The following is a 26,110-nucleotide window of genomic DNA, read 5'->3' as shown; positions in this document are numbered from 1 at the left end:
GTTTTGTGAATGAAGATTTGCACACATAATGCAGCCACTGGAAATCCTGGAAGTTCACAGAGTGACTTTGGACAAATCAATCTCCCAGATCAACCTATTTTATGAGATTGTTAAAAGGATAAAACCTGAAAGAGGGAGTGTTTGATGACAATTTGCCTCCAGAAGTTGTGAATGCTTGCAACACTGGAAGTTTTTAAGAAAAGGTTGGATAACCATTTGTGTGAAGTGGTGTAGGGTTTTCTGCCTAAGCACGGGGTTGGACTAGAAGACCTCCAAGGTCCCTTCCAACTCTGTCATTCTAAATTCTAAATGACCTAATCTCCTCGAGCAAAGGCTGGATATAAATCCCATGATTAAATGAACACTTTGGGGACACACAAACAACTTGACTGGAGAAGTTCCTTGCAATAAAAGTAGCAAGCATATCTCATCAATTTCGGGTCCTAAAAACCTTAGCTTTACATTCTCCTTTAGATTAGTATTTGATTCTCAAGTGCTTTACAAATCAAATCATGGATTAACTGCAGAAACTTCAGTCTAGGGCATTTTCTACGTTTTGACTTGAAATACAAGTTTTGCTGTACATGAAACCCACCAGTTAGAGAACCCCGGAAGTCATTCAGAACCTCTGGGAATTGAGCACCATGGAAGCCAAAGTCAGAATTAAATAACTCCTGTTTTCCTCTGCTGATCCTCTGGGAATCTCACATGTAGGATATGAAAACAACAGCTCTCCCCTGTTGCTGTTTAGCATTGGAACAAAAGAGCAGATACTAGCACCCCTGTCTTTATTTTTGAAGGAAGTGGTATAGCAGCTCTCAAATGAAATGAACACAACTGATTCCAGCCAACTAATTTTGTGGGGAAATGGGAGGAAGGGAATCAGGATATCTGAGGGAAAAAGAGCTCCAAAGCCTCACCCTTTCATCTTCCTTTCAACATATGCACAACCCAGCAATTTACATTAGAACCAGTGGAGAAATTGAGAATGACTATAACTTGCAAGCTCAGAATCAAAAAAAAGTAGAGCTTTCATTAACTCTTTAGTTTCCTACCAAGTTTCATGGAAATGTTATTAAATCTGGCAACTGTATGGATAATGTTACAGCTAAGCCACAAGGTGGCAATGGATTGTATTTTATCTGGCTGACATCTGAAATTTCCTATTTCTGTTTTCTCTTCTTCCCGACTGCTGTGTCGTCTAAGCTTTCCATTGCAGATATTATAAGCAGCTGATCACAATAAATAAAGTCCTGTATTCCAGGTGGAATATACACATCCTTTCCCCATCAAAACAATGCATATGTTTCTGGACCAAACTGGAAAGTGACTTGCCTTTCATCTTTATTTATCTGATCTCCAAATCCGACAGCATCTACAATGGTCAGTTTCAGGTGGACATTGCTTTCCTGCAGATCATACGTCTGTGGCCGTAAACGGACTGTGTGCTCATAGTGACTAGCTTCCTCTGTCTCAAATGTTGTGTTAAAAAGAGTGTTCATCAGGGTAGATTTCCCGATGCCGGTTTCACCTAAAAAAATATTAAAATGTTTATTTCAACAGTGATCAACAAATGCTAAAAAAAAAGAAAAGAAAAGAAAATAGCATCATGAAGAAACATAATACTATTTTTTTCACATTTAAATTTTCAGCAATTTATAAAATTTAGTCCTTTGTACTATGGAGCTGGGATACTTTTCCAGATATAAAATGGAAAAGCATCAAAACATCAGAAAGAGTAATGCAAAAACTTCAGTGCCAGAATAGTATTCTACTTTTCATTATGACAAATATATTCCTATGTTTTTTTTAAAAAAAAAATGCTTTAAAATTATAGTTAATGGCAAAAACATCCTTTCAGGAATTTCTGCACATTTTAATACTTTATTATCTATCTATCTATCTATCTGTCTGTCTGTCTGTCTATCTATCTATCTATCTATCTATCTATCTATCTATCTATCTATCATCTATCTAATTTATGACTATATCTATCTATCTATCTAGTTTATATAGCTGCCCATCTCAACAAAGGTGACTTTGAGTGGCACACAGCAGATGAAAAAACTAGCAAATACAAATATAAGAATCATAAAAACACATGGACAAGCACAAAAAATTCTTGATGGGGCTAAGTTAGAAGATCACATGAGTATAGAAATGAATAGAAAATGAATCTAGAAATATTTGGATATGGCAGGCAACTACTTCATGCATGTGCAAGAAAAACAGAATAATAGAGTTGGAAGGAACCTTGGAGGTCATCTAGCTCAACCTCCTGCTTAAGCATTTCAGACAAGTGGCTGTCCAGTCTCTTCTTAAAAATCTCCAGTGATGGAATATCCACAATTTCTTAAGGCAAGCTCTTCTACTGGTTAATTGTTCTCACTGTCAGGAAATTTCTCCTTATTTCTAGGTTAGTTCTCTCCTTGATTAGTTTCCATCCATTACTTCTTATCCTGCCTTCTGATCCTTTGAAGAAAAGGGTGACCCCCTTTTCTTTGTGGCAGCCTCTTAGATATTGGAACACTGCTACCATGTCATCCCCATTCCTTCTTTTCATTAAACTAAACTTTCATTAAAGAAAGGAACTGAATTATTGGAGTGGCACCAAAGTACAATAAAAGGACAAAGAAACATTCATAACTGGCCCAGATTGTCTAATACAGCAATCCATCTCCATGTATTTGTTCAAATGATCACTGTTGAATGCAGAACATAGCAAGAAACTTAAACGGTGAGGGAGGAGTTTAAAACTAAAACTTAAAATGTTCCTCTTCATAAAGGCATCACATTACATCTTGTGAAAGACTATAAAGACCAGCAAGTGAAAGCTGAAACTTAAAAATGCAAATATCTTTTAAAACACATCTTAAATCATGTAAGATTTTTTTCCAGAAATAAAAAATATTTTAGGTGTCTAAAACTAAACAGTTTGTTTAACAAGTCATTAAATATTGTAAACCCACAATTTCTATACATCACAAGCAGGGTGGATTTGATTTAAATTGAGTTGATTTAAATCACAATTTAAATAATGATTTAAATCACTAGTAAAAAGGCTTGATTTAAATCAACTTGATTTAAATCATAATTTTTAAAGAGCAACTGTCATCTCTGCTACTCCTTTGACCCACTGTTGACTCACCGATAGTCCCAGTGTTGCAGAATATACAGCCTCATGCTACATAACTAAGCGCCATTTCATGCTGAATAAACTAAATTATTTAATTAATTTAAATAGAAAACTATCTTACGATAGATTTTTACCCCAAAAGTTTTTTATTAAAATAAATTTGATAAAAATAAAAAAAAATCCAATTTAAATAAAAAAAATCCAATTTAAATTAAAAAAATCTGATTTTTTTGATTTTTTTAAAAAAAATCATTGATTTTTATTCACCCTGATCACAAGCCAGGAATGGTATAAACTCAATCCTGGACCCATAAGGGGCCAGAAGGGTGACAGAATTAGATAGTTGAACTTTCATTCTGATTACCAAAAGTTCATTCGCTCAATGGAGTAAAATGACATTATTCACGTAAATGTTTCAAACTGGGTTCTGTTCTCACTCAGAAAAAATGTAAACAAGGTCAAGATTCTGGAAAAAGAGTTAGTTTCATTTCAAGACACAGCATGTGATAACCCACATTTGGAAAGTTTAATTTCTTAGCACATTGGCTATATTGTTTTGACTCGAAAAACCAATTTTGTGTGTGTCTGTGTGTGTCTGTGTGTGTGTGTATGTATGTGTGTGTGTGTGTGTGTGTATATATATATACTGACGCAATGTATTGTGTAAGTCAGACAGATAAGTTCCCATAAAACAGTAGGGCAAAAATTCAAATAAATCACATTATGTTTTAAAGTGATATGGGAACCTAGCTAGTAGTAGAAGAATACAGGACAGAAGTTCCCTTTTATATCATTTTCTGCCTGATCTTTTAGCTGAGATGGACTTTTAGATACGTTTCTACCAGTGGTGGGTTTCAAAATTGTTTACTACTGGTTCTGTGGATGTGGCTTGGTGGGCGTGGCATGGCTTGGTTGTAGTGGCAGGGGAATAATACTGCAAAATCTCCATTCCCACCCCACTCCAGGGAAAGGATACTGTAAAATCTCCATTCCCTCCTCACTCCAGGGGAAGGTTACTGCAAAATCCCCATTTCCTCCTGATCAGCTGGGACTCGGGAGGCAGAGAATAGGTGGGGATGGGGCCAGTCAGAATTTTTACTACCGATTCTCCGATTTTTGCTATTGGTTCTCCAGAACTGGTCAGAACCTGCTGAAACCCACCTCTGGTTTCTAGTAAGCTTTCCCCTTTATCCTTACAACATGGCAACTTCTGGCTATTATTCAGATTCTAAGCATTCCACTTCACAATAAGCACTTTACTGACCTACACAGAGGATGTTGAAGCTGAAACCTTGCACCACTGATTTGCTGACCAGTTGATCAGGAAGACTGTCAAATCCAACATGGCCTCCCATAGATAGGTTTCTTTTCTCTTCATTCTATTAAAAAGAATGACACCATTTTTGCAGGGGTTATCTGGTGGAAATTACATCATCATTATTCATCATCATCATCATATCAAAAACGTAATGAAAACCCATCAATTTTACTTGAAATGCAGCAAACTCCTAACTGGAGAAGCATCTCTCCAGATGGTCATTCAAAGAATGATCATGTTTTTATATGCCACATTCCAGACATACTATTAATTAAAGTCAAGCACCTGGGAAAAAAAGGGGTGCGGATTACAGAGAATTAAAGAGATTAAAGACTACTTTGTGCCACTTTGTTGAAAGGACAATTGCCTCCCAAGGATCTTATGTCAGACATGCATTGCTTCAGGAATTACTATTGGTAGCCATTAATAGCCTAATCCTTCATGAAGCTATCCAGTCCTCATTTAAAACCATTGAAGTTGGCTGACATTACAACTTCTGGTAGCATAATTTATTCACATATGTTGTGAAATACAGTATTTCTACCTATCAGTCTTGTTGTTAATTTTTTTATTGATTAATCAGTAGTAGTTATTTTCTAAAATGTTCAAATCTGAATCATGTCACTTCAAAGAAATCTTTAATACATTTTCTCAGACTTTGCCATAAGAAACTATGTTCATAAGCAACATTTGCTTTATATCTGTGGGAATATTGCTGCAGGCAACTTCCAGATTGTTGTGCATCCAGCACACTCCCAATCAATCCTAATATCCATAGCAGAACAAGCATACATGCCATACAGCTCAGATAGCAAAATAACAGTACATAGTAATAGCAGAATAGAGATGGAAACAGTATACTAGGAGCCTTCCTCTATTCCATACCATTAAAGAAACAATTTGGTGGACAGGCTGAATGTATCCAACAATATTCACAATGACAATAGTGAATCATCTTATCTTGTCATCTGGAGCTATATCTATTTCCCTTCTTAAAGCAATATCTTGGTTCTGTTCTCATCTCTTTCTCATTCCCTTCCATCTGTTCTTTTTCTCTCAGCATGGAGAAATAAACTGACATTTTCCCAGATGATTAGTTTATTAGATGGCTAAAAAGTATTTTGACTTTAAGCCATGTATAAATCACAAAATCAGAAAGGATCAAACAGTAGCATTAAGAGCAGGATAACTCCTGTATTTCATAGCGTATTTTACTGCAAGTTGTCACATAACATTTAAGCTGAATAATTCCACCAGCTGCTCAACCAAGAAAGCGCAAATGCGTTAAGTTAGGATCTTCAGCAAAATTGGTCTTAATATAAACAGACTGTACATGTTTGTAAGGCACATCTGCAGGGACCATTTACTTATGTGAATATCAGACATATTAGATGATGGAAAATTTGTCTCTATATAAAATTTTGCTAAAACCTAAATATATACCAAGAGACATCCTATCTATATATGACATCCCATGTAATGTTATTCTGGCGTAAACATGTGTAGCTCTTTCCTAACCATTATTACAGTATGTTTATACTGTAAAACTAAAGAGCAGAGTGCTGGAAAGATATAAAGGGTGCATGAAAGAGAGTCTGTAGTGAAGATAAAAACAACTCTTGGCAACTATCAATAGTTCTGATTTGTGTATCTGCTGCTTTTCTACAATTACAGTGTGTGCAACATACAAGAGATTCTTTTGCACTGAAGCAAACCCTGTCTGGACCAGAATTTCTCCAACACATATGGAGAAGAAAGAAGAGAAATATAGGTGATAAGATTAAAGGCTAAACCACAGTCAAGCCTCTTTCTATGTTTAAGTGTACAGGAAAGCCAAGAGGAAACACATCTGTTAAAAAGTTTTAAAGTTTTAAAAAGTTAGTGAAAATTAGAAAGACTAGTGTTGAGTCTTAGTCCATTGCTGCAACTTGCATGAGGCACTCCTATGTATAACATACCCCATACGCCCATTAGCAAGACGGCTATAATAGATGTGAGCTGGATTTTGTAGCTGTCTAATAGTATTTCTTTGTTGATTTTCAGAACATAAGCACTAAGTAGGAACAATGGAAGCTGGATTTTGTAATGTGTACTTTGGTAATCCTGGTAGTATGAAAGAATGAACTTATTTCATGATTTACCAGGTCTTTTCTTTCTGGTCATCTGGAAACCCTTCCTTCCACACCACAGGAAATCAGATAAGTTACTTTTTTCAAGACTACCTCTACTATCCAGACTGTGAACATTATATTTATGAATGTTCATAGAAGTACTGTATATAAAATACAGTATATTTCGACTAACAAATGCTGTCCTATGGGCTAGGAACTCTTCACCCTCACTTTGTTTAATGTGTAAATGAGACGATATTATGAACAATAAAAAAAACAAAACAAGAAATAGGCAAAGGTTCTGTCATCTCCACAGTCTGAAAAGGAAGTAAACAAGCCTTTGCCAAAGTGCTATGATTAGAATATGAATGCGCCAAAAGACCAGAGAGATGTTCCTAGGCAACAGCCAGAATCTGTGCTAGGCAGGTTTCGGGGGGAGATCTCTCTCACTGCTAAACCTGAAGTCTCAAACTCAGATCATCTGGAAAGGGAAGAAGGAAATGTGCCTTTGGGGGAATGATTTGTTCAATTTCTAGTTGACCACCCAATCCTTTTCAGCTTTTCCCCCTCCTGATATTGATATATTTATTTCAAAATAATATTATTTTCTAACATTCGTATTCCCAATGTGGAAAATCAGTGATTTGGCTATAAGAACTTATCGATATATTTTAGTGCAAATATTTTGTCCACCACATGGAGCGTGTTAAGAGAATAAACAAGACTCTACCTTTTGGAATTGCAGTGAATCAATACAATCTTAAATCTTGACTACTTTAATATACAAAGAAGTAAGAATATATATATATATATATATATATATATATATATATATATATATATATATATATATAATACATTTATATATGTGTATGTATATTTATATTCTACTGCATTCTGTATAAACGAGTCCCATATTTTATTATAATTGTCCCTAAAAGCTATGTCTACAGACAATCTGCTCGTAAGTGGTGAGTGCAATTGGGTCTTCAATCCATTGAATAAATGGACCATGCATTTATTTTCCATTGCTGCAAATATCAGTCTTTTAGCTGCAGAGCTTTTCAAAGCTTGGAAAGAGATCTGTCACAGTGAATGACAGGAGCGCATCCTTTACAAAGAGACCACTTTTCTCCTTAAACGCTATCATGGACCACACAGAAACAGAGAAGCTCTTTAGAATGCTGACCATAAACTATTTAATAATGAACAAGTCAAAGGCTCATCTGCCCCAATGTCAACAATATACAAGCTGAGAGTCCAAGGTCAAATGGGGACTCTGTGGGCCCTCCAATAATTGCAAGCAAATTGATATTTTAACCTATAGAAAACATGGGTAGCAATCATATGAAAAGCATTCATTCCATTTAATATAATTCTGAGTCACTGTAATTTTAAATAAATTAGATTTTTATACTGCTCCAACTATATTTGGGAGAATGACCTGTATTACAGTATCCAAATAGTTAACCATCTTTTGGCCCTGGGTCAAAAATGAACTACTGTATACAAAGAGCAGCAGCTTACAAATGAGACTAAAGTAGGTTTGTTAGTAACTTAGTTTGTTAGTTTATGCAATTGTCCTAAGAATAAATTCCTTCTTACAAGGTTTAGGAAGAGATCAGGGTTGAAAATCGTCAGGTGATGTCTCACTATGCCAAACTGTAGTCAAATCCAGCTTGGATGGGAGAGGTCTGTCACAATGGTTATCAAAATCGACAGAACTTCACTAATAACTGTCAAGTGTCAGGTAAATCAGAAGATCCAGGCAGTTCAAATGGGTATAAAGATTTATTGCAAGCTTAAGCTACAAGGATATGAACTACTAACTGCCAAAGCAAATTGGCGGTTGAAAAGAGTCAAAGGAATTCAAGGTGGGCTGGACTTAGATCGCTTATGGACATGAAGGGACTCATGACTGATGACGTATTTGACCCCTCCCTCAGGCTCAACCAGGTTATCTCCTACAGTAACAATGCATTTCTAGATGTATTAAAAAATAAGTTACATTTACTTCTCTGGGTCAAGTGAGAATAGGAATTGCTGAAGAGAATGGACACAAAAAGGAAGGAAACCAAGATTATCCCAAAAGCTTGCTCTACTCAACCCACATCCATCCACATCGTGATCCCACCAAATGCTACGAGAAAAGGATCTAAGAATTTGTGTTTGTTTGTAAAACTATACAGTAAGAATAGTTTATATTGCTTGTAAGCTACTTTGGAAGATTTGTTAGATTTGTAATTTGAAGGGTAGAATATAAACACTTATAATCTGTTAATTAATGAAGAGGTCTTGTCTCTATTGCTGTACTTTGAAAGAAAAGCTTTTGATTTATTTCAAGTATCACAGCAAGCTACATTTGGAAGGCAAAACGTTTTAAAGCAGTTTTCGATCTTGCAAGGAAGAGCAAATGTTCAAACAAAAACAACAAGTCCACTCTGAAATCAAAGGCTCAGATCATGGTCTGAATATGTACAGATGAATATTCCAAAGCCAAGTGGTCAGTTTTGTCCGTGAAAATAGCTGGAAAACTGAGTAAGTGAAACTATATTTAGATGCTTCACAATAGTTCTATATTCGGAATCCTTCTTGCCTGTTGCCAAAGCAGCTGTGAAGTTGACAAAGGCTGAGGGTTAAAAGAGAAAGGTTTTTATTATTATTTCTACCACTAAAACAAGAATATAAATTTGGATCAATTTATTGGTTACTCCACAGATTAACATTAACATTTTAATTATAGGTAGTACTTGATTTATTATCACAATTGGGACCAAAATCTCAATTGTTGAATGAAGTGATAGTTAAGTGAGATACTCACATGACCAGTTTGCTCAAATGATCACAACCCCAGTTCTCCCAGTTGTAGTTGTTATGTGTGGGTCATTAAGGGGACAGAGCGAAAGACCACGCACAGAAGGAAAGTCCTGTGGAGGGCTGCACAAATGAAGCTCGGATCTTCAGGTAAGGATATTAAGTGAACAAAAGGATGGGAGTTTTAGGCTTTGAACTACAAGCCAGTTAACCAATCATACTCCCTTCCCCAAATAATTGTGGATATGCTGCTTTAGCAAAACCACATTAAGTTATAAAGAATCTGTTCCTAATGTCCTCCTTTCCTGTCTTGTCATCCAGCATGATCTATTATGCTTGGAATAATTGAATTGGCCTTTAATTTGTTATCAGGGGGACTCTTTAATTCAATGAAAGAGTACTAAGGTAAGAGGCCTCCAAATACATTGGAGGCAGGAAAAACCCAAACTTAACTCATCTTTTCATCATTAATTACATGACAGAAATAACAGTCTAATGAAAGTCAAACATCAGGTAGGGGTATAAACCCTAAAATAGAAACCATGTGGAGTTTTTGGTTTATTTAAAAAAAAACAGGAAATATAAAAAGCATTAAAAATTGGCAATTATACATATTAAATGTTCCCTTTCTCTTTCCATCATTTCCTGCACTTTACATTTATGTAAGTAATTACGTTTGATGGAGTTGCATCCTGCTTTTCCTTCGGGGGCTCCAAGATGCTTCTTCTTCTTGGTTTTTTTCTTCCACAGCAAAAAATAGTAAGTGGTTTCTACTCATCTAAAACTGGGCTGTTCCCAGAGGTAAACAAAAGAAACCACATGGTTTCTTAGATATTCAGTTTATTTAGAAACATTTTTATAAAAAAAATTAAAGTGTCTGCTTTTGCACTGCTATATAATCCTGTTTCTAAAAACAATCCTATATTTTCAAAAGTAATCATTCAAAATAAAAATTAAACGATGTTGCTGTAGAGGAGATGGGTTATGGAGTTCATTACTCAATGCACAGATTGTGAGAAAGCTGGCACTAACCCTGAATTAGTCTGAAATAGGTGGTGTACATTTGGATTCAATTTACATAGTTTAGGGCCAAGATGGCAAACCTATGGCACACGTGCCACAGGAGGCACACGGAGCCATATCTGTGGGCACGTAAGCATTGCTCTAGCTCAGCTCCAGCGCGCATGCGTGCACCGGCCAGCTAATTTTCTAGCCTTCTGGGCTGACCGGAAGTTAGGAAATTAACCGTTTCCAGGTTCCGGAGGACCTCCGGTTGGGTGGGGAAGGCTGTTTTTGCCCTCCCCAGGTTCCAAGAAAGCTTCTGGAGCCTGGGGAGGGCAAAAAATGGGCCTACTGGGCCCACCGTGCCATTGCGTGCCAAAAGTGGGAGGAGTGCGGGGGGGTTCGCATGTGCGTGCGTGGGGCTGGGTGGGGCACATTGCATTATGCGTGTGGGTACACGCACATGCTTTTGACACGCAACAGCAAAAAGGTTAGCCATCACTGGTTTAGAGCATATCTGTCCAAAACAAAGAGTTTGTTCACTTGGAGGACATGCACATTCCTGCATCCCGTATCATTCATCCTGTAAATTTGAGCAGCTCATAAAATAGCTTAAGAAAGTGTATTTTTTTTTCTATTATTATCTGGAAATAAATACAGTGAAAATTGTCTATAGCTATATCAAATTTAGTTTGGTCATAAACTATAGCCCATAGGATGCTCAACAGCCTTCTAATAATACTTCAAAAAAAGAGTCAAAAATGCCTAATTAGTGGCTTCTGGTGCAGGAATGATTTCTAATACAACATAAGAAGGGGAAAGCAGAAATGCAAGCAACATATATTTTCCTTCTTAAAAAAAATCTCATTTCAGCAGTGCTGCAGGCTGAGAAGCTAGGGTGCCTTTTCACGTCCACTGAGTGGACATTAGTCAGGCTTGCTGGAGATGAAGTGGGGCACGTGGAGTATTTTGGGTACCCAACTGGACTCAAGGCCCTTTGTCACATTGCCCTGGGCTTGCTAAATGAAGCCTGTTGAGTATGGTTGTTAGGCATATCAACTCACACAAACAACCAAGCAGTAAAAACACAGCATAAACAAAGAGAAAACAACACCCCCAACTCTGGTAGGACAAGATACTGTATATCTGGAGACCTCAAACTACAGCCACGGGCTGGATATGGCCCGCCGAAGCCATTAATCCAGCCTGTTCGGGACCATGAGGCTGCCCCACCCACATCACCCCCCCTATCCACCAAACTCCTAGAGGCCAAGGTCAAAAACGGGACACGTGGATGCCTCAGGAGGCAAAAAAGGGCCCATTTCTGGGTGGCAGAGTGGTACTGGAGTGGTACTGTTATCCTCCCTAGCCTCCAGAGAGAAAGACAGGGAGGGAAGGAGAGAGAGAGACACACACACAGGGGGGAGGGAGGGAGAGAGAGGGGAAGGGAGGGAGGGAGACACACACACACACAAACAGAAATCCCTCCCCACCCCCCAAGGCAGCCACATCCCTTTACTAACCTGCTTTCCATTTAAAAAGTTTGAGGACCCCTGCTGTATATAAACAAACAATAAACCTTACTCTTTCGTAGCACTGAAGATGTCACCTAGTTGGGTAACAAAATGTCTGCAAGAAAACAACCAAGCTTGGAGAGCAGCCAGGATTCTGCAGTTCAACCCTAAACTGCATATATTCTCTTCTACTAAGACATTATACTATTGCAGCTCCTGTGTTGGGATGCTGTTATTCTATCTGCTCTATGTAAGAATTATCTATCAGAGAGAAACTGATCTGAACGTCTGATTAGTTTTACTGATTTATTCTGTCACATCTTTAGACTTGCTAAAAACAAAAAAACATTTTCAGAGGGGTTGTTCCCTTTCAGAGAAACCCATCATGAAATGTCCAAGAATAAGCTTTCAAGCTATAAAGTACAAACTGTAAAAACTGATATTTAGTATATCTGTGCAATGCTACATGTTTAAGTTGGAAAAAGTACCTTGAAAGATGTGGTATGAGCACACAAATGCAGAACCAGTTTGTGGCTCGTTAAAGCAACTTCATTTGCTCCAAATGAAGCTGTTTTAATGAATCACAGGTAGGCATTATATTTGCATTTGTGCAAAATTCCAGTGCAATTCTTCCAAATGGAATCCAAAGCATTGGAATGGGCTTCAAACCAAGATAATATAGTCTCTTACAACAATGCAGTAAGTAAAAATGACCTATTTCATCAGGAAATTGGTAAATGTATCTTCAGCAGTTACCAATCTTGGAGATGTAATCAAATCCGCAGATTACCTCACAGTTCTTGATTATGGCATCTTAAATATTTTTCTGTAAATTCAGGCTGTAAACTATTATATAATTTTATGCTCAAACTGTACTGTTTCTGCCATTTCACAGACCATACGAACATTAGGAGATTGGCTGTATTATTTGAAATTATCCAGTGCTGCATTACTATGCAGAGATAAGCAATTTGGTCTTATGTGACAGATAAATCATCAAGTGAAATTAGGAAGGGCCCATCATACTACGGGAAACGGAAGTATTTCAAATTATATTTTTATGAAAGACACATTCCTTAGCTTTCAAGGTGATAGCAATTAATTGTGCATTCAAATTAGAAAATTTAGAGCACTCTATAGGATCCATTGATTACTTTAAAAATAAACCAACAGAAAACAGTCTCTGACCTGGTTAAAGGCTGCCAATTACTTGGAGGCTGAATCCACAGTATAAATCTATTGGCATGAATGCTTATTTCAATTTCAGAAAACCCTGGCAGGACATAAGCAACAATTTCGGAAAGAGGGTCAAGGCTTTGAAAAGCTGATGCCCATGAGAAAACAGTTGCTTTCTTGCAGACCTTTGATTACCAAACTATGTAACATCATCAGTGCTAAAAGAGAGGGATTTGCTTTCATTTTATATACTAGTGATCACATTGGAACAGCTTCCTACCCTATCCTATTGGCTTTTCACAAGACCTGGTTCTTCTTTTAGGCATTGGGATCTGGATATTAGCATGGCAGTTCTAGTGATTTCATTTTTTTATTGAGCCTCAGTGCCGCTTTAGTTGGGTTCTTTTTTTAATGAAATTATCTGTTTTTAATTTTTTTGCTGCTCCAAATTTCTGGATTAGGTGGGTGGCTATATAAATTGGATGGATGGATGGGTGGATGGGTGGATAGATACATGTATATGAAAAGGAGTCTAACCCTTTTTAGTTTATGGGTACAGATTTTCAAAACTGAAAGCATCACAGAGTAACGTATGCACTGAGCAAAGAAAAACACGAGCATCACAGAAGAGATGTAAGTATACATAACAGACAAAATATCAGCTAGGAATGACTGCTGCATACAGCTCCTATAAAGTTTTGGGGTGTTTATTTTTATTTAATTTTTACAGCGGCTCATTTCAACAAGTGTCTCTGGACACATACATCCTTAAAACAAGCTATTATTCATTTATTCAACTAAATAGTTGAATAAATACTATACTAAATAGTGATGGCCATGCAGTCCACTGCTCCTTTTATATTTCTCAATTGGCAAACTGCTCAATGCTCAATTCCAAAGTTATCATCATATTTATTCAACAGCTAAAACACAAGGGAGCATTGCAGATACATTCAACTCCCAATGTCTGAAGCTTTTTACATATGAACATTTTTAGTAAGTAGTCACACTTCCTTCAGGCCTTATCCCACCTCCATCTTCTCATCCATCCACATTTGTCTAATGTTGGTTGGTCAAATATTTGAGGCTTTCCAGAACACCAACAGAAAAAGCAGTTCTGTCTAGTCTGTGCTGCTTTCTGTCAATGCAGAAAATGTGACCTCAGCAACTCCCATCAGCTGTAATCCACCTATTAAATGCAGACTTGTTAGCTAAAGTTGACTTTGCAATGACTTATTCTTAATGATTAACTGCAGGCAGAAAATCTGGCAGTTTTTTAAAAGGTGCAACGATATTGCACCAAACACTGACCAGTTCTAGTTTTTCCAGATATAATAAAACCACCTCAAGGGCTAAAATGTTTTATATGTGAAACCAAATGGTAAAATTAGTTGTGGAACAAATCATACATCACACATTTTTGCTGTTGTTGCTGTTTTGCGTATTGGAGGAAGAATGCTTCCCTTCAGCAATCTAAAATAGTCAAAGAGAAATCCTCATCTCTTTATTTAGGAATAATTCACTATTTCAAATGGTAAGTACCACAGATTCTTTTACCAAGTCAAGGAAAACTGAGGCTTCAATTCAATTCAAAACAGAACTGGAAAATACCTTGAAGGTCTTCTAGTCCAACCCCTTGCTTAAGCAGGGTACCCTGTACCATTTCAGACAAGTGGCTGCCCAGTCTCTTCTTAAAAACCTCCAATGATGAAGCGCTCACAACTTCTGAAGGCAAGCTGTTCCACTGGTTAATTGTCCTCACGCTTAGGAAGTTTCTCCTTAATTCCAGTTGCTTCATTTCCACTTAGTTCATAAACAAAATATTCTTGCACCTAACCAAACAGGTATCTATCACAAATTATAATGATAGAATAAAGCCACCAAAAATTCTGTTCAAACAGCTACCCTGTTTCCCCCAAAATAAGATCCCCTGATAATAAGCCCAATCGGGCTTTTGAATGCATGGTAATAAGGCCAAGCGCTTATTTCAGGGTTCAAAAAAAAATATAAGACAGGGTCTTATTTTCAGGGAAACACGGTACCTCGTTAATAACAAGTAAAAAATTACTTCCAAAAAGCAAATAATCCAGATGGCATCTATATTGAGCAACACAGTAGCCAACTTGGACAGATTGTGTGACTTTAGAAAGAACACGAGAAGATTTATATTCTTCTCAGTTTGTTCACTTACAGACAAGTACAGTTCTGAAGCAAAGAATCTTTGCACAGTAATTTTGTTAGAATGAAGCAGAAAAACGTTCAAAGTATTGCTATAACTTCAGGGCTGACAAAATAAATCCTATTGCATTTTAGATGGGGGAAAGCAAGGTGCCAGGTGAGATATTTATTTATATAAAAGTTACAGACACCATCCAAACAAAAAGTCTACATACAAAATTTTTCAAAAATAATAGCTTTTAAAAGAAGCAAGCAAACCAAAATATATACAGAGATCCAAATGGTATACAGATTTGCATAAGATTCGGTTAAACCCACAACGGCGATACACCCACTGTAAAAAACATCATCATTATGAAAACATTAAAAAAAAGCTTCACTGAAACATAAACAGACATTTTACATTGAATTTGCTCTTTTATTTTCTTAAATGTTTCTCCTGCTCCAACACATTCATAGATAAATATACCAGTGTTAATATCCCACTCTGGTTATGGCAACCTCACCCAATCTGATGTCCTCCATTATGTGTTGAACATTTACCTATTTCCTATATTAGTAGCAACTGGAAAAACACCTGGAACACTGTAGATTGGGGAGGGCTATCTTCTGCTATCCACCATAGCCACGTATGTGCTACATAGCAAATAGCAAGTTTTACTATTAGTGGAATCATAATAAATCATTTTGCTGCCCTTTCCCTAACCCATAGGCCAGTGATGGTGAACCTATGGCACATATGCCAGAGGTGGCACACAGAGCCCTCTCTGTGGGCACACGCACCATCGTCAGCTGCTCTTCTGGTTTCTGGTGCGCCGGCCAGCTGGTCTTTACGGGCACCGGAGCGTTGGAAAACAGCCCAAAAAATGGCCCCCAAACAGGCTGTTTTTCAGGCCGTTTTCTGAGCTGTTTTCAGATAGTTTTCAGGCCATTTCGTGGGCTGTTTTCAGGCTGGTTTTTGGGATGTTTTTGGCCCAAAAACCGGCCTGAAAACGGCCAAAAAACAGGCATGTGCGTGCCGGCCAGCTGGCCTTCGGGTTTCCGGTGCTCTAGCGTGTGCACATGCACACACATGCACATGCGTTCCGGTTTTGGCACTCGGTGCCATCGAAAAGGTTCACCATCGAAAAGGTTCACCATCACTGCCATAGGTTCTCCCCTAACCTATGTCCCAAAACATAGAGCTTTTGCTCTAAGAAATACTTAAACAGTCAACAGACTCTTTATGCTCCGCTCTCTGCAGAGCATAAAGTGATGCAACTGGAAACACACACAAATGCAATTTGCTTTTGCTCAGCCAAGCAGATGCTCTGTTAGCAATGACACTCTCTGACCTTTCAAAGAAATGTCTACCATGCATAGGCAGTAAAACTGTCCTAGTTGATATACAGAAGGGCTCTCTGATGTAGCAAGCAAGCTGGTTTAGCTAAAGGAGAAAAACTCCCCAAAAGGTCCATTTAATTAAAAAAAAAAAACACCTCCCCCTATTTCAATAAGTGAGAGAGTGAATGAATCCAACTTCTTCATTAGGGTGATGTAAAATCCCCAAATGGTATGTTATCAAAATGATACCTAGAGAAGACATAGGAATTCAGAGTTCACGCAAAACCTCTTATCTTCTTTTCACAGGGTTTATATTCAGCTTGATGTAGATTCGGTTTCAAGAGGGCTCCAGACAGAGGGAAGGAGACAAACAATTGCCATAGATATTTTAATTATAAAAAATAAAATATAGTATAAAGTTTAATTTTTTTTTCTATGAAAGCACCATCACAGCATCCCCACCAGTTACATGATCAAAATTTGGGTGCTTGGAAACTGGCATGTATTTATTTATGAGAGCTACTGTGTCCAATGATCAAGTGATCACCTCTTGCAACCCTCCCAGCTGGCTTCCAACAAGGAAAGTCAATGGGGAAGCCTGATTTGCTTAATGACCCCATGATTCAATTAATAATTGCAGTGATTCACTTCACAATTGTGGGGGGGGAGAAGGGTAATAAAATTGGGTGTGACTTACTTAACAACCGCCTTCCTTAGCAGTGGAAATTCTGGTCCCAATTGTTGTCATTCAAGGACTACCTGTATAAAAGACTTTATATACATAAAGTCTTGTAATTACAGATTGCATTGTGTTTGCATAGTAGTCAAGAGAACTCTCTTCACTCATCAGCTGCCTATGTTGACTGGCTTCTTTCTATCCATTCTCACCCTCCGACACCAAGGCACCAAGATGATAACCCTACAGCCTTTTCCTAAGAAACTGCCTTTGTTAACTCAATCTGAAAATAATTCCTTCCAAGCTTTTGAGATTCTCAAAAGTCTTCTCTTGGAAGATGGACTAAGCTAAGGGATGGGATTATAAAGATTCCAGCTTCTGAACTATTTTCCATTTAGAACAGGGTGGATAAAAATCAATAATTTTTTAAAAAATAAAAAAAATCAGATTTTTATTTAAATCGGATTTTTTTAATTTAAATCGGATTTATTTAAATAAAATGCTTTTTGAGGAAAATATATTACCATCCAAAGGTTATTCCATCATGAAATAAAGATTAGTTTTTTAATTATGTAGAATAAGGCTGTATATGTTTAATTTTTTTGGTAAATAAATTTCATTAATCCATTTACAATGTCATGCTCTTCCAGAGGTTTTTGTAAGATTATTGGGCAGTTTCTCTGCCTGCAAGATATTATCACAGATGCTTGGTTTACTTTTGCAGTTCTCAAAACTGAATTTGACTCAGCAGAGATCACATGCCTCTTCTTCACAGCAAAAATGTTATAACATGAACAGAGTTTAGAAAAAGACCTTAATCCTATTGTTCTACAAACCTATGAATACAGAATCAACCCCTTCAGTGCTAAGTTTCAAGAAGTTCAGTGAATAGAATAGAAACAATATTTTTCTGATTGTTTGGAGTGGAATAGATCTGCACAAGAAGAAAATGAAACTAAGTGTGAGGAGGAAGGCGCAAACAGACAAGCAGTACAAAATGAAAGTGAAACTTTCTGAGCACAATACTGCACAGCCACAGACAGACAAGTCTTTGGATCTTTTTCTGTGTATGACCTGAGGTTTATCACATTCTTTCCTTGGAGGAAAAAACCTATAATGGCAGCAGGCCGTAAAAGAGACCCAGTTTGACAATATTTTAATGAAGTTCCTTTACCTATCGGTAAGGCAGGCATGCGTGCAAACTGCAAACACTGCAACAAAGAAATGCAAGGCCTGGTGGCCCGAATGAGGCAACATCATGAGAAGTGCTGTGATGAAGATGACCAAAGAAATACATTTGAACAGGCAGGATCTTCAGGTTAGTAAACATTTTTACTGAATCATATTTCTAAAGACTGCCTTGAACTGTCATGTTTGAGCAAAATTATATTTCTTATTATTACTGCATGTTACTGTCATTTGGTACAGTTATGAAGAAAAGCAAATATTCCTTTTGGGGCAGTGCTGTGTACAATAAGCAGAAATTGTATAAACAATAAAATAACAGCATTGACTTTTTTGTTTAGGGGAATTCATGGATTCTGGAAACTATCCACCTTCAAGATCACCATCCTCTTGTTCTACAGTTTCAGAGTTATCCATCCAGGATAGTGCTTCATTAGCATCATCATCATCAGACACCCACAGCCACATATCACTATCACCTAAAAGAAAGAAAAAACCCTTCCCTCCTGGAACCACCATAGATAAGTTTGTGATAAAAACTAGCAGATTAGAAAAAGAGTTAATTGATGAAAAAATTGCCCAGTTTGTTTATGCAACGAACTCTCTAACTGAGAACCCACATTTCATTAATATGGTTCAGTCACTGAGACCAGGATACAGTCCACCCAGCAGAGCAGATGTTGCAGGAAAACTGCTGGATAAAGTGTATGACAGAGAAATGGAGCAATGTGCAACAGCCCTTGAGGGTAGAATTGTTAACCTAAGTATTGATGGGTGGAGTAATGTCCACAATGATCCTATTGTATGTGCTTATATAACAACAGAAGAAGGGAAAGTCTTCCTTGCACAAACAATTGATACATCAGGAAATGCACACACAGCAGAATACTTACAAGAAGTGGCAGTAAAAGCTATAAGAACATGTGAACAAAAATTTAAATGTCTAGTACGCAGTTTGGTCACAGACAATGCTGCAAATGTATCCAAGATGAGAAGAAACTTAGAAGAGCAGGAAGGGAATACAAAGTTAATAACATATGGTTGCAGTGCTCATTTGCTGCACCTCTTAGCCAAAGACTTAAGTGTTCCACAAATAAAGACTAATGTTGTTGAAATTGCTAAATACTTCCGTAACAATCATTTTGCTGCAGCAGCTCTGAAAAGGATGGGACCAAGCTAACGCTCCCACAAGATGTTAGATGGAACTCTGTGGTGGACTGTTTTGAGCAGGATATCAAGAACTGGCCTATTCTGATGACAGTTTGTGAAGAAAATCGAGATAAAATAGATGGCACTGTCATGGCCAAAATCTTCAACACTGGGCTTAAGAGAAATGTTGAACATATGCTGAGCATCCTGAAACCCATCTCTGAAGCTTTAAACAAAATACAGAAAAATAGCTGTTTTATTGCTGATGCTGTTGAAATTTGGAAGGAACTGAGTGAACACTTAAAAACAGAACTACACATGGACAGAATTAAATTACAAGCATTAAAAAAACGAATGGGACAAGTACTGTCTCCAGCTCATTTTTTAGCAAATATTGTCAATATCCAGTATCAGGGTCAAAACTTAAGTGCTGAGGAAGAGGAGTTAGCTATGACATGGGTATCTAGCAATCATCCATCTGTAATGGATGATTAAGAGCCTAGTGGTGCAGCAGACTAATAGCCTGTTATTAACATTCAGCTGCCTGCAATTACTGCAAGTTCGAATCTCCCCAGGCTCAAGGTTGACTCAGCCTTCCATCCTTTCTAAGGTAGGTAAATTGAGGACCCAGTTTAAGCTGACTTTGTATAAATATACAAAAGTATGAAGGCTATTGCTTAACGCATTGTAAGCCGCTCTGAGTCTCCGGAGAAGGGCGGCATATAAATCAAATAAATAATAAATAATAATAATAATAATAATAATGCCAACTATAATAAACTTCAAAGCTAAGGGGGAACCATTCAAGAAATATATGTTTGCTGAAGATATTTTAAAGAAAGTCACACCAGTGAACTGGTGGAAGTCACTTAAGCACTTGGATTTAGAGACTGTTCAAGTAATGATTTCACTTTTAACAGCAGTAGCTTCTTCTGCAGGCATTGAAAGAATATTCTCCTTTGGACTCATTCATTCTAAATTGAGAAATCGTTTGGGACCCAATAAAGCAGGAAAGCTTGTTTTTCTTTTCCAGATTATGAACAACGAAGAAGATGAAGATGACGAGTGAGCTACAGAGGACAGTATTTAAGTTTTTCATGTGTAGGCTGGGCTGACAGTCTAAGTTTCTTAAAATATATATATTTTGTTTAGCCAAATTAGTTAACAAACATGGATGTTTGTTTAAGCAAATAACATATGCTGTAATGTTATTGTTTCAGTTGAATAAATCTATTTAAATTGTTATTATTAAGGTAATGATTATTTTTCTCCTTCCTAAGTACAACAGAAAAGTTGTCCAAATATGAATGATTAACCTATTAAACCGGGGATAAAAAAACTAATATGAAAAGTTGTTATTCTAAAAATCTTCATCTACTTGCATATTAAAGTTATACCAGCAAGAATTAGTCTTTATGTAGAAAACTATGATTTAAATCAAGCCTTACTGACTAGTGATTTAAATCGTGATTTAAATCAGTTTGATTTAAATCAAATCCACCCTGATTTAGAATCTACCTTGCTTTCCCAAAAATAAGACAGGGTCTTATTTTCTTTTGTGCTTGGCCTTATTTTTGGGGAGGTCTTATTATTTTTGAGGTGCAGGAGGTGACGACCATGGTAACCTCATGGCTGCTGCTGACACAGCTGCTCGTCAGCTGTTCGCCCCTGAGGCCGTGCATGCACTTCCAGCCATGCTTTCAAGGACTTTGTACCATGCCATTGGCCCAGCCACACCACTGTGACCGGAGCATTAGCATGACAGAAGGGGTGCGGTGATTAGGTGATTTGTGGGAGTGGCTGTTAGGTAAGGGCATGTGGGGTGCATGGGGCATGTTCCCCCTCCCTTTCCCCCTCCAGCCTTGCCTCTTCACCTTTTTGTTTGTCTGGCAAGCAAATAGAGGAAATGGCGGGGACCAGCTGCCCATGCGGTTAAATATTTTCAGGTAGGGCTTATTTTCGGGGGAGGGCTTATTTTTGGGGAAACAGGGTAATAATCTCCTTATTTATTCAGGTAGAGATACTTTTTTTTAAGTTTTTTTCTAACAGCCTTCATATTAATTGATAAGATGGGCAGATCTATGCACCGGAAACAGAGGAGCTTCAGGCTGGCCCTTTATAAAAACTGCCTTCATCAATTTGTGAATTAACTATTGCAACCATTTTCTCCTCACCTGCCGCCAAATTTCAGGGCTAATTCTATCTGCTACAAAACTCAGGTAATGACTCAGTTAAAAATTGCCTCTCTACAATATCTAGGTCAATTGGGATAAAGTGTGATAATACAATAAACACACAAGGAAGTATGAATTTATGGTGAATGACTCTTAAGTCACTCTTAAGTCATGTGATAAGTCACATATCAGAAATATTTTGGGGGTTTTTTCCCTGCCTGAATCTATTGATAGGAAGCTGTCAACACGTCACAAAACTAAATATGACTCAATGCTTCACAAAAGTTGCCCATATGACCAAGAGACTAATTGAAAACTGGATGTCCCTTTCTGCCACACTGAAAAATTAGAAACAATTACCATGTTCACACTTACAAAAAAAGTCCAAGTTGTTTTCTTCATATTCGTTTGTTTTCCCAAAATAAAAATAAGAAATTTGGAGAAATCCAATTGGGTTCTTCGTGTTTAATTGCTTATTCATTATACATTCTGGCATAATTACAGCAGGAACTCCACTGCTAAATGAGAATGCAGAAGTCTACCCATATGTTTTCTAAGGGAAGATAAACATTCACAGGCAAAACATGTACATGTATTATTTCCCATATGCATTCTAAAAATACAAGCATTCCAAGAAGATTGAATTATAGAACTTCTCTAAATGTGAATGGCTTTGTAAGTGACAAAGGACGACAGATGTTCCAAATGATCATATGAAGGCAGGGCAATGTTATGATCTTTTGTACAACATAAAACAACTGTAAGAAACTTTTATGTCCATTTTATTAGCTTGTAAAATAATTCTATAATTTCCCCACAGGGAAAAAAAATTGCAGCTTGATGATTTTCTTCTGTTTAATCCATAAATGTTTCAAAATGACATAAAATATTCAAATTAGGTTAATCACGTATCCCTTACACAGCTCCTCAGAGTAGTCAACCCAGTCATCATACTGCTTAAACTTTTATTCGAAACAGATCAATTCTTTTATCTTTTCTGAAAATAATGTTTAAAAAAACATTCCAGGCAACACAATTGCTAACCCACAGGTTAAATCTTTTAAGAAATCAAAATTCTATCACTATGAGACGCAACATGGAAAGGAGACAGTTTATACTACTTGTTGTTCAAATGACAAAATGAAGCATTATGGAATTAATCAAAACCACTCTTATACCAAATCTCAATGGATAAAAGTGCTAAAAGTGTCACAAAGACATCCCAAATCCATCATATTTTTCTAGCCATGAAGTTATACCCAGGCTTCAAAAAACTTGTTTGCATGCAATAAATGTTCATTTAAAATCATACCCTCTTCTTCAGTCCCCATTGCTCATCTGGCATAAAGACTGGAAACCTTCTTTGCCATATTTAATTATACAATTATTAGCAATTGCTACTTCTCTCTAAATCTAAACAAACACATTTCCAACCCTGTTACCCAGAAGCAACACTAATAAAGCTCCTGGCCTCACTGAACAGAGTAAACTGGGTTGACTAAAACAGAATACGTTTTCTAGGTCCTCACAGCAAAAGATAGGAAGAATACAAAACTCATGATCCCAAAACTCATTCTTGGATTCCTAAAGAGTGCTTTTGTGTAATACACAAAGGTAGATAGATTTATATCATAGAATGAGTTACTCCATGCTCTGTTCAAGCCTTAGTTTGTTGAAATTACACTTGCAGCGTGAGTATCACGCTAAGCCACGGGTGTCAAACTCACCACGTCACGTTGCCGTCACATGACGTTTCACCCATTTCCGGAGCTGGGGTGGGCGTGGCCTGCGTGTGACGTATCCGGCCCATGGGCCGCCAGTTTGACATCCCTGCTCTAAACCATTCACCACAGTTTTCAATCCTGGTTAAACTGGCTTCACCTAATACGTGAAGCTGAAACTGAACCATGTTAAGAGTACACTGTTTGAGGGAGATGGCTGTTTTGGAAATATGAAATTTAAATAAATAAAAATGATGTATGTACTTATTTACAAAGAAAACCAATATTCCTCTGCAGTGACTATATCTACTGGGATGTTCTATAGAGGTAGTCCTCAACTTAAGATCATTCCTTTAACAATCATTTGAAGTTATGAGTGTTGAAAAAAAAGGTTTATGACAGGTCCTTGGACTTATGACCACTGCAGCATCCCCATGGTCATCGGATCAAAATTCAGGCTTAGCAAGGTTGCAAAGCCCCTTGATCACGTGATCATCATCTGCCACCTTTCCAGGGGGCTTCTGACAAGCAAAGTCAATGGGGGAAGCTGGATTTATTTAACAACCACGATTCACTTAATGACAGTGGCAAAAAGTCAAAATCAGGTGTGACTCACTTAACAACTGCATAACTTAGCAACAGAAGTTCTGGTCTCAGTTGTGGTCATTGGCTGAGGACTACCTCTAGTGGTGTAACAGGTTTCATTCCAATAAACCTGACAATAAAGTGAAATATCCTTAGTATCCTTGGAAAAGAGCTAACTACAATATAATAGCATTGCACTGCCTTCTATAAAAGGCACATTTTCTGCTTTATAAAGGCATGTGTCACATTTAATCCCCTGCATATATTAAAGACTAATCTTGAATTTGTTCTTAATGCAAATGCATCGCTTACCTTTGCCTAACGATTGCTTAATTCCTCACAAGTTAATTGCCATCAAGCCACACAGTACGGCAGTTAGCAAAAACTTCAGTTGTGAAATAACTACATGGTCTAGAAACAAGCCTTCTCCAGGTTGCCCAGCCCATTATACACCCACACCCCTGGCAAAAAATTGATTGCATGCTCACACCCTTGTCCTTTCTTTTATTCTGGATTAATTTAATAGCTTTAGTAGGTGTGAATGCAAGGTCACAATATACCTGACTATAATGTTGGACAAAATAATATATATCTCACCAAGATCAAATTATAGCTTCCTATAAATTTAGCCACACATTTGGGTATATGGAAACAAAGAATCTTCTTGATTTATTACTGTTTCCTCAACTAAAACAGAAATGGAGCCGAAATACCAAAGAGACATGGGAACAGACCATGTAAGACATTCAAAGAGCTAAGCAGCGTAGAAGCACTTTTTGAACTTTGTTCTCTACCACAGCTTTTGTTTCCCTCAAAAATTTTTTCTTAGCACTGAGAGCCCTCCAGAAAGATAATGTAGTACAAAGGAAATGAGTGTAGAGTTTAAGAGAGAAATCCAAAACACCAGATACACAAAGAAACAATTCTGAACTAATACAGAATCATTATTTCCTCTTAACCTGAGGTTGCCTCAATTAGCCCTTGATTCTGAACAAGACTAATGGGTGCCTGAGCTTTAGACATGGTAAGCTTTAGTTTAGACATAGCTGTTTCTTGATTGTGTTAATGATTTGGGTTTGATGTTTCTCCACTGCTTTGTATTTTAACTTTTGTAATTGTTTGTATTTCATTTTAATTCTGTTCACCAACCAGAGTCATTGTTGAGATGGATGTTCATATAAATTGGACTGATAAATAAATAAATAAAATGCTTCAGAATGCATGCAAGCACCACCATAGCCCTTGTCTTTCACCAAAGTAGCCACACTTTTTTCTGCAGCAGGTTCAATCCTAGGAAAAGGTGCGTATGTTTTAACAAGTTTCAGGCAAGGCTTTGCCCATATTTTCAGAAGCAGTTCTAAAGCTGAAATCAACAGCGCTGCTCAGAATCAGTCAATGGTGGGTGTCTGAGATCTTTATAATAAAAGTTTTTCAGTAGCCAAAGTTAAGACAAAAGACATCACTGTTCTTCTGTATCTCTCCAAATCCTCTGATTAACTTGTTGCCTTAAGTTTTCTTTGTGCCCTTGAGGATCACAGCTTGTTTGGCTTGCCTTCTTGGAGTTGTTGTTTTTACTGCTACCTCGTTGCTTTACTCACTTAAAAAAACAACACCTCCTACTATCCCTTCTGCTGAATTTTCTGCTCAGACAGGATATAGTCACCATGGGAGAAATTTTGTGTACTCCTCCCCCACACCCCCAGCGGTTTCTCTGACTGGTGACCCTGATCTGACATGCATATCAGCTTCATCTTAACGGCAGTAGCATTTCATTTTTTAATTCCTCAGATATCTGAGGAGATAGATGCATTGAATGCCTTTCAGTTTGTTTGGTTAGGCATTCTGTGAATATTTCAAGCATCAGAACTGTGCAAAGTAAACACGAAAAACCACATTACTAGAGTCCAGGGGATAAAAACAAGCAACAGAAGAAATATGGATTCAGGTATCTAATGGAGGCCATTTAGATTATAATTCTGTTATTCCTAGGAAAGTTGGGAGTATCTAAAGATCAGTGGTGGGTTGCTCCCGGTTCTGTCCGGTTCTTT

At 37.3% G+C, this 26,110-nt stretch overlaps 1 protein-coding gene across 6 annotated transcripts in view; it reads right to left on the bottom strand.

Annotated features, from left to right (window-relative positions):
• Positions 1-26,110, bottom strand: part of SEPTIN8 (septin 8) — a 79,388-nt gene that overhangs the window by 40,956 nt on the left and 12,322 nt on the right. For all 6 annotated transcript variants that reach the window (XM_034404624.3, XM_087883644.1, XM_034404617.3 and 3 more), the window contains exons 2-3: positions 4,401-4,515; positions 1,336-1,531 (exon numbers count right to left, since the gene is read on the bottom strand). In XM_034404624.3, the coding sequence (XP_034260515.1) occupies positions 1,336-1,531; positions 4,401-4,515 (311 nt within the window). The remainder of the gene's footprint in view (positions 1-1,335; positions 1,532-4,400; positions 4,516-26,110) is intronic.

The sequence above is a fragment of the Pantherophis guttatus genome, chromosome 2 (assembly GCF_059756535.1).
Source record: "Pantherophis guttatus breed Tessera chromosome 2, ASM5975653v1, whole genome shotgun sequence".
Lineage (NCBI taxonomy): Eukaryota > Metazoa > Chordata > Lepidosauria > Squamata > Colubridae > Pantherophis > Pantherophis guttatus.
This window is presented reverse-complemented; position numbering and strand designations above follow the sequence as displayed.